The sequence below is a fragment of the Populus euphratica genome, unplaced genomic scaffold (genome assembly GCF_000495115.2).
Source record: "Populus euphratica unplaced genomic scaffold, PopEup_1.0 scaffold134.1, whole genome shotgun sequence".
Classification (NCBI taxonomy): Eukaryota; Viridiplantae; Streptophyta; class Magnoliopsida; order Malpighiales; family Salicaceae; genus Populus; species Populus euphratica.
In genome coordinates this window covers 298,626-309,209 of record NW_011500021.1, presented here as the reverse complement: position 1 = coordinate 309,209, position 10,584 = coordinate 298,626, and the positions used below count along the sequence as shown (strand labels likewise).

General features: G+C 34.9%; 1 protein-coding gene across 1 annotated transcript; it reads left to right on the top strand.

Moving 5' to 3' along the window:
• The first annotated feature begins 4,626 nt into the window (after positions 1-4,626).
• On the top strand, positions 4,627-6,101 carry LOC105141895 (pelargonidin 3-O-(6-caffeoylglucoside) 5-O-(6-O-malonylglucoside) 4'''-malonyltransferase-like). Its single transcript, XM_011049279.1, has 2 exons — positions 4,627-5,138; positions 5,271-6,101. Exons 1-2 carry the CDS (start codon positions 4,668-4,670, stop codon positions 5,913-5,915), a joined length of 1,116 nt encoding a protein of 371 aa, XP_011047581.1. The 5' UTR covers positions 4,627-4,667; the 3' UTR covers positions 5,916-6,101.
• Positions 6,102-10,584: the final 4,483 nt, after the last annotated feature.

Genomic DNA, 10,584 nt, shown 5'->3' with positions numbered 1-10,584 from the left:
TTGTTGTTGTATTATTGTTATTTATAATTTGTACAAATAACCTCCTTGTGGTTCGACCCCGGTCTTGCCGGGTTATTTGTTACTTCGACACTCCTGCACTTGGGAGAAGACATCAATCTTTTAATCGTGTCACCGAAAAAAGACCACAATTGGTTAAGGAGGTTCAAAAATGTAAAATGGTAAAATTTGATAGTATATTTTTGACTGATGAGAGCTATGTTGACAAGAAAAATTCAATTTGAGGAAAACAAGTTTAAAATCAGATATTTATGAATCAATTAAATTTTATCTAAGGTTTAATTGAATTTATAAAAGGTTTGATTGCAAGAAAAATAGATTTTTAACTCAATTTAAGCTTTTATTAGATGAAATTAAAGTTCTGGGCTCCAATTATAATTTTAAAGAGTTGATTTGCTCAAATCAGAGGCTTAATTGCATAATTATTGAAGTTTGATGGCCAATTAGGGACTTGATTGAAATAATCCGAAACTAAGGACCAAATCGGAAAAGGCGCTAAAATTAAGGGATCTAATTACAATTTATTCGGGGGCTTGTTTACAAAATTACAAAAAAATCCAAGGATCAACTTAGAAATATGCATTTTAAATTAGAAAATGACATCGTTTCCTTGACAACTATTTATCCCCTTCTTCATCCACAACAGTTTTGATAGTGAATGAGCGCTAGAGTTGTTTGAGTTTAGGGGGGCATGCTTCACGCCACCGTGATGCACATCGGCTATTACCAAGAAACACCTATGTCCTCTAGCTATAAAGCCAAAGGAGGAATTGCACCAGAAAAGGGGAAGAAGAGACAAAGGGAGGAGCAGGAGCACGGGTAAAAAGAAAACGGGGAAGAAGGGGGAAAACACAAAGAGAAAAAAAAAAGGGAAGCGTAAACATAAAAAGAGAGGAGAATAAGGAAAGGAAAGAAAATTTGAGAGAGAAAGAAAGGGAAGGGAGTGAACAAAGCACAAGAGAATGCAGGAGGAAGAAGAAGAAAGTACAAAAAAAACCGAAACAACATCCTTCATGTAACATGACCCATCCTCTTTTTTGCTGCCACCAAAGGCACCACTAACATCAACAACACCTCCACGAAGCCACTACAGAGAGACAAGAACACCATTGATAGGAGGGAATAAAAAAAATAGAGTAAGCAGACAATATAACCGAAACAGAGGAGAGAAAAAGAAGAAGCAGCATTTACCACTATAGCCAACAATCGCGACACCAAAGCCATCGTGAGACACCAACATTGTGAACTACAGTGCCTCCATTCCAAGTAATCTTATTCCTTTTGTTTTAATTCTTGCACTTGAAATAGGGGCTTGTCTTTGTTATCTGCAAAAACGAGCATGAACACTGCGAAGGTAATTTTACGTGTGCATGGTTTGTATGGGTCACTGGCTTGGGCCTGTGGTCATGCTCGGATGGTTAGGTCTAGCCTAACCACATGGGCTGAGTTGGGCCCAGCCCGAAAATAAAAGAATTTCTTTTTAAAAAATTCTTTTAAGAAATCTGTGATTTTCTGTAAATATTTTACTGCATTTTGATCAATATTGATTTGTGTTTTTATACTGTAAAAATACAAATCTAATATTAAATATCTAGTTTTCATAAAAAAGGAAAAAGAATAATAATAAAAAAATAAAAAAATAAAATAAAATATTTTGTTTTCATGCATACGGCCAAGTCTCTCTGAAAAAAATCATATTGTATCTTTATAAAAAAAGGGTTTTAGCATGCATTTTGGCTTTAATAACTAGTTTATTAATGCCATAAGAACTAGCCAATATTTCAAAAATTCCAAAAAAATTATTTTTTTCTTTTAATATCTGGGGTTACGACCTTATATGTAAAACATATTCCGTATATTAAATTCTTTTATTGATGTTGGAACGATTAGGTTTTACATGATAAGACAAGGATCTCCTTACCGAGGAGAACTTTTCTTAAATCATAGACGGACCAACAACTAGAAAATATGACAAGACTTCAGATTTTATCAGATAATAAAACAATACAGCCTACCTTAGGTAAGACGTATTTGGGGTGTTAATACCTTCCTTTTACAAAATCAGTCCCCGTATTTGATCTTTGAGACCAACTGGGATTTCTAGTGACCAAAATATTAGGTGGCGACTCCCATTTTATTTTTCCACTAATAAAAGACAAGAATTCCTTATTTCTCCACATTTACCAGATAAGATTTTGAGGGTGAATGTTTTTGCCATGATGCCGCACAAGTGCAATAAAGATAACGCTCAATTTTTTCACAGCTGCATGCAAAATCTTAAGAGCAAATTCAATGATAGGTTATAGTTATTGATTGTAGTATTTTATTACATCTTTCTTCAATGAACTAGAATTTTTCCAATGATCTTTGATGTTGCAGTCCCATTTTTACCTTCGCTCCCTTTTGCTCGAGGTAAAAGCTTGCGAATTCTAGCAAACGTTTAAACTAGATATGTTAGTGTCATATATTCTTTTTTCCTTTTAATGTAAAAATAATGATGTTCATATGATGTCAATGTAAGATAAAAGAATAAAGAAAGAGAGATGTGTGGAAGAAGAAATACATAAATATTTTTTATTTATTTAAACAATACTGTTACATCATGGTCTTATATATATATATATATATTATGATCCCTAGTTCAAAAATCCTATCATTATGAATGTAATGAATGATAAGATATATACTTAATTCCTCAAATATCTGTTACATATATAATCACAATTATCTTCAGTATCATTAATCTTTTGTGCAGATATGATCAGAAATCATGATTATCTTCTGTATCAGTGGTATCATGATCTCTTCAATATTAGATATCACTGATTATGATAGTAATCTCTGATCATAATTATCTTCAATATCAGTATTATCTTCAATAGATATGACATTATCTTTAGTATTAATAATCACTGATCATGATTATCTTCAGTATCAGTAATAATCTTTTATGTAGATATGATAAGAGATCACGATTATTTTTAGTATCAATGATCCTTGATCATGATTATCTTCAGTATCAGTAATAATCTTTTATGTAGATATGATAAGAGATCACGATTATCTTTAATATCAATGATCCCTGATCATGTTTATCTTTAGTATCAGTATTATCTTTAGTAGATTTGATAATATCTTCAACAATCAATATTAAAAAAAAAACAAGAAAAATACAAGATTTTGATTATTAATTTGATTGAGTTTAATAGCTTGGTAAATTTAATAATATGATAAAAAATATCAATAGTAAATAAAGTGAATTAAACTTTTTTTTGGTAATAATTAATTATAAAAAATAAATTATCAATATCATTTTAAAGAGGACAAGAAAGAAAAGTTCGCTGAAAACTTACTATCATCCCATTATGAATACAACTATTTTATAGGCATTAAGAGCTTTATTTTATAGGAGAAATAACTAAGCAAAACAAAATGGAAAAAAGTAGACATAACACCTCTACTATTCCAAGTAAAGGTATTGTTACTACGGTGAGCATTTCTCTACAGGGTCACGAAAACATGATCTCCACGCATTAAAAGGGAAGGCCATAGCTCTCACCAAATGTTGTTCTCTATCAGAATCCCATTACAATAGTTCAAAGCTAAAAACAGTCACGTAGAGGCGATGAAAAAAACATCGCACAGCAACATATAAGAGACTCTCCATTATATTGAAACATGTTGAAAAAGTATTTCCCTAAAAACTTTATAAAGATGAATTCGAGGAAGTACAACGACCTATTTGATTTTAAAGAGCACGTTCAAGATGTTAAAAATAGTATTTAATTGATGATCTAAGATACTATGCCATGAATAAAATTCTCTCCATCATTTTTTATGGGTGATCCTGAGCCTGAGCCTGGAATTATAATCTAGAGCCAGACTTTATACTTAGCTTTGCTGATGTGTGTCATAAGGTCATCACTCGCTTCAACATTAATATACCAGATGTCAAATTAAAATGTAAAACTAGATTCTATTTTATAAAATTAATCTTTAATTTAATTTTAAGATTTTTTTAATACTTTACACGGGTGAATCCATATAAAAAGAAAGAAATCCTGTGCATAAAATGATATCAACATAACTTGCCACAGTGAAACTCAAAAGAAATAAACTATATCTAAAATCTACACTAAAATTGTGTATAGTTTTAGTTTTATTAAAATGTAATTGTAATATGATGTAATTATTACCCTGCAATATTGTATTGAAATGTAATTAATATTTTATAATCCTAATTTTAACAAAATCATAGAATATTGATAAATAAATTGACGTATGGTTTCTATTTTTGGTTACCAAATTCTGTGAAAGTAAAGACTGCAAGAAACCTTTTTCCACTTACAACTCCTGATCAGAGTAGTTAGGTAGTTAGTTATACCAGCACACCAATCCGATTTAAGCTAAACAATTCAGCCAATTGAAAGTTGACAGTCTTTTTATTAAATTGAATTACAACGGCCAATCACAATCACTCGTACTTTGTTAATTTATTTTAAATTTCTCAGACATGGAGGATCACGCCTAAAACCAACACACGAATTAAGATTAAGAGTAATTTTCAGTAATGGGGCTGTAAAGAAAACTTTTATATATATCCCTCCTCCCTACACGCCGATTTTCAGCTTGTCCTCGTGCTAGAGAAGATGGCAATGACCCAGGTCGCTAGTGAGTTTGCACGTAAGGTGCAAATTGAAGCTATGCAAACAGTGCCACCCTCCTCTGTGACCGATCCAAGGCAGATATGCCTGGTGTCAGTGAAGGACCCTGTTGGCTCAAATATTTTCCGGGGGTGCCTAAACATAGTCCTTTACTACAATAAAGCCGGGGAGGAGGATTCCGGTTGGCTAGTTGCCGGATGGATTAGGGAGTCCCTAGGGAGGGCATTGAATGATCAACCGATGCTTGGTGGACGGCTATGGAGAGGTGAAGATGGTAATGGAGAACTAGAGATGGTGTCAAATGATAGCGGAGCTAGACTTGTTGAGGCAAAGATTACAATGACTTTGCGAGAGTTTCTTGGTTTGGAAGAAAGGGAAAAATTAGAAGCTGAACTCGTCACCTGGAAGGATATTGATGAAAAGAATCCCCAATTCTCTCCACTGCTCTATGTTCAGGTGAGTCAAGTAGTAATTTTTATCAACTACCTTGATTAAACACGCGCGTTGATGTCAGAGATCTACATGATTTCATGCTTTTGTAGAAAAATGGTGCGTAGCAGAACATAAGGGTGTTTTTTCCCTTTTCAGGTAACCAACTTCCAGTGTGGCGGGTACTCAATTGGGATTAGCTCTAGCCTTCTTTTGGCAGACCTTTTAATCATGGAAAACTTCTTAATGAGGTGGGCAAGTATTCAAAAGAATTTACTTTCCATCAATGGTGCTCTCAAGATGCCCACATTCTACCTCCCCAGTCTCAAAAACACTAGCCTATCTCCTAATAGCACTATTATCCCCACGCCTAGCGAACGCAGTTGGGAAACAAAGATATTCAAGATCTCAGGCGATACCGAGATTGAGGGTGCGAAGAACGAATTATTCAAGAGGGCTGCGTCACTTTGCATTGAGAAGGCAGAGCGCGAACTGGGCAGTGAAATGTCAGCAGGGTTTTCTTTGTTTGTGAAAGAATCTTCTAACGTTATAAGGGTCCAAAATTGCAAGAAAAATGAGCTTGTAAAGCCTCATCTAAACCTGAGCACTCAAGTCAACTCTTTGAGCTTGGATGATTCAGGGATCAAAGAACTAGCTTTCTACGATGGCAACGAACCCGTTCATGTTTCTTGTTGGATTGGATCGGTGGCTGATGGACTTGTAGTAGCAGTTCCATCTCCTAATGGGAATACTTCCTCTGATATCAACGTTATAGTTACAATCCCTGAAGGAAAGGAGTTTTAAGTAAGCTTTGGTTTAGCACAGTGTGGGTGTCTTTTTTTCTTTCTGCTTCATTCAAATTCGGAAGTGTGCATCTGTGATGAAATTGCATGTATTGTTGTGTCAAAGTTAATCTCTATTTTAAGATTGATCTAAATTAATTACATAATGTTTGTATAATTTAATCCTTAATTCTTCCCTTGTTTTGGAGATTAATGTTTGTTCGTGCATTGTTTGCCTTCCTTCGAAAATATGATGCCTTGAAAACAACAGTTTTGGACATTCACCCAGAATAAGATTTTCTTGGTTCTAGGCCAAATTAACTCAACTGTCTTCTTAACTTAATTTATGAATATCTTCAATGTACAGCTTAATAAGAATAGACATAATTCTTAATTCAGTTGTTATATCAAGATGAAATTTTGCTAGATTGTCTAATGAAAACTAGGATTTTTGTTTTCGGACCCAAACTAGGACCTACGATATCTGTTTTGTAATTCTTTTATTATTTTGTAATTCTATTTCCTAGTTAAATTATGACTTTCAATATAATTAAGATTTTACCATTTCAAACGTTTTCCTTGTATTTAAATAGCTTGTATAGAAATTTTAGAAACTATTCAAGATTATAAATAAAGACTATAACCTTAGGGCATGATAACTCTAGTGTCTTTCTCTACAATTTATAGGACTGTAAAGTTTTAGAGATTGAGGTCCTCCCACTTACATTACGTTAATTGGTATCAAAGAATGTAATTAACTTTCGATAACGTCAGCAAAGCAGGTGCAGCAATTTCAAGCTCGATTTTGACCTTGATACAACTAGTATATCTCAGAACCCTTAAACCAAGTTGTGTAGCTTTTTCATAGCATTACGTGACGTCTTGAATCATCTCGATCAGAGCTTGAATCAAGGAGTTATTCTCATATTACAAAGCAATGCTGTAAGTATCTAAAATTGCTAAATTAACATACATAAATCTTTGCACTAATAACCATGCATTAATGCACACTGTGCAAATCAGTGCAACACACATGCACTAGCGTACACGTGCAAATCATTGTAACAAACCATGCACACAACGCATACTGTGCAGCTGAACATACACTGTGCAAATCAGTGTAACAAACCATGCACACAATGCACACTGTGTAGCTGCTGTAACAACCAAGTGTACAATTCGCTTAACAAATCTGTTAGCTTAAGTTTAGGCAATTCTGTTAGACAATTCTACCAGGCTCTACTTATTCCGTTGTATATATATACCTATATGATGAATATAATCTCAATGAATTCATTGACAGATCACATCCTTGCCCAGGAACAACTATTCCAGCAGGAACAACTACACCTAATCCAGCATACATACTGTGGATCCAACAGGATCAATTACTTCTCAATGCCATCCTTGGTTCTTTTTCACCCACAATCATGTCGATCATTGCTCAAGCACAAACATCAAAGGAAGCGTGGACAATATTAGCTAATACATATGGTAAACCATCTCGTGGAAGAATCAAGCAAGTAAAAAGTCAATTCAAACAAATCACAAAAGGATCCATGGGTGTCTCTAAGTTCCTACAGATCATCAAGCCCAAGCTAATGAGCTTGCCATTCTTGGAGAACCAATTGACATTGAAGATCTCTCAGAACAAATTCTTGAGGGCCTTGGTTTTGAACACAAAGAGTTGGCCAAGGCAGTCTAAGCTCGAGATACTCCAATCTCTTTTGATGAGCTATATGAAAAACTTCTCAACTTTGAAGCATCTCTCAACAATACCAACATCACTGCTCAACCTTATTTTTCTACCACTGCCCATCTCGCCAACTATGCCTCTTTTGGTTCACGTCTCTTGCCATACTCCAACTATTCCTATGGCAAACATAGACCAAAACTCATATAATCATCGGTTTTCTAACCCTTCCCCACCTGGACCTTATAATTCTCCCACCTCTCAAAAACCTTACCTTGGTTTTTGCCAAATCTGCAGAATCCAAGGCTATACAACTAAGTATTGTCCCTTTTACAAATTCATACCTGTTGCAGCTCCTAACAACAACACTTCAGGACTGCTAAACTCACCTTGACGACCAAAAGCGCATTTTGCTACCAATTCTCCTCACAACAATGCATGGCTGTTAGACATCGGTGCATCTTATCATGTTACCTCTGATATAAACAATTTATCCCTTCATACTTCATATAATGGGCCAGACGACATTATGATTGGTGATGGAACAGGATTTCTAATCACACACAATGGTTCTACCTCTCTTCTCCACTCCAATAAGTAGTTTTTTTTAACAGATGTTCTCTGTGTACCAAACATTACTAAAAACTTATTCTCTATTTCTAAATTCTTTATCTCAAACAACGCTTCCATTGAATTCTTAGCTTTTCTTTTTCTTGTCAAAGATCTTCACACAGGAGCAACGCTTTTAAAGTGTAAAGCTAAAGATGGTGTATATGAGTGGCCCACATCCACATCACTGATTGCCTTTTCCAGTATCAAAACCACCTTATTCAATTGGCATCACCGCTTAAGCCATCCTGCTCTTTCTATTTTAAAACATATCATTTCTAAAAACGCACTTGATTTCTCATCCTCTAGTATGTTACAATCTTCTTATAATGCATGTCATTGTAATAAGAGTCACAAACTTTCATTTTCCAAATCCACAATCACATCCACCCGCCCCCTTCAAATCATCTTTTCAGATGTATAAACACCCTAATTTTGTCTTTTGATGGATTTAAATATGATATCATCTTTGTTGATCTTTTCACTAAATATATCTAGCTTTATCCTTTAACACACAAATCACAAGTAAAAGATGTATTCCTTTGCTTCAAAGCTATCACAGAGAAACACTTCCATTAGCAAATCCATACACTGTATTTTGATAATGGTGGAGAATACATTACGCTAACTAGTCTTCTTACACTTCATGGTATATCTCACCTCACTACCCCCCTCACACATCTGAACATAATGATTTCTCTGAACTTACACACATCTACATTATGGAAACAGGCCTCACTCTCCTTTCTCATGCTTCTATTCCTTTACGGTTTAAGCCTCATACATTTTTTGCTGTAGTTTACTTAATTAACAGGATGCCAACACAGACCTTAAATCTATGTTCTTTTTATGAAAAAATCTTTGGTTCTAATTACTCTAAACTTAAGGTGTTCGACTATCTCTACTATCCCTGGTTTCGTCCCCATACCTCTCATAAATTAGAACCTTGTTCTAAACCATGCATCTTTTTTGGGTACCCTTTAACGCAAAGTGCCTATCTCTGTTATGATCCATCCACATCAAAAGTTTTTGTCTCACAACATGTCAAGTTTATAGAATCCATTTACCCGTTCAAATCCACTCTTCCACAAGATGCACCTCTTGACTCCTCCACTTTTGCTACATGGATACCATTGCCTATCCTGTACAACACTATCACTCCATCACTTATATCACCATTTACAGTTTGCCCTCACCAGCACCTCCACAATGAAGGTCCCTCAGTTCCAACCGCGGCATTTGAAACTTCTTTGCTTACAACATCCAATACCCACACACCTTCGCTTCACCTCACAGATAACTGACACCCTACTATTCAACCAAACCATCCAATGCAAATAAGAGCCAAGAACAACATTCACAAACCCCTTCAGAAATTAAATCTTCATACCATGTTATCCCAATATTTTGATCTTAAACCTACAACCTCAGTACAAGCCCTTAAAGATCCGAAATGATGCCAAGCCATGTCAGATAAATTCAATGCTTTTATTCAAAATAACACTTGGCAACTCATTCCTGCCAACTCTAGTCAAAATGTTAAGGGCTGTAAATGGATTTTTCTCATTAAAAGACATTCTAATGGTTCCATTGATAGGTACAAGGCTTGTTTGGTAGCCAAAAGCTTTTATTAATGACTAAGAGTTAACTATTATGATACCTTCAATCCGGTCATCAAACCTACCACCATCAGACTTGTGCTTAGCATAACCATCAGTTCTGGATGGACATTACAGCAACATGATGTGAATAATGCCTTCCTTCAAGGTACTCTTATTGAATATGTGTATATGCATCAGCCACTAAGCTTTATTAATAAGGTCTTCCCTTCTTATGTGTGTAAACTTCAAAAAGCCATTTATGGCTTAAAACAGGCTTCTCATGCATGGTTTCATGAACTTAGGACTTTTCTTCTTTAGTCTGGGTTCCAAAACTTTCATGCTAACACATCCTTATTTGTCCTTCAGCTTGGCCAATATCTTATTTACTTACTAGTCTATGTTGATGATCTTATTATCACTGAAGATGATATACAATTGGTAAATCAGTTCATCAATTTGCTAGCTCACCGATTCTCTCTTAAAGATCTTGGCCAATTGTCTTATTTCCTTGGGATTGAAATTCTTCCCACTAAGGATTTTTGTTATCTCAGCATTATTAGTTGCTTAATCTTCTTACCCGCACTCACATGAATGAAGCAAAATCTGTCTTCACACCACTTCCATCAGGCACCACACTTTCCTTACATTCTAGTGATGCGTTACCTGATCTGATCAAATTTCATTTTGTTATGGGAAGCTTGCAATATCTCCTCCTCAAAAGACTTGACATTGCCTATGTAGTAAATAAACTCTTTTAGTTTATGCATAAACCAACCACTAAACACTAC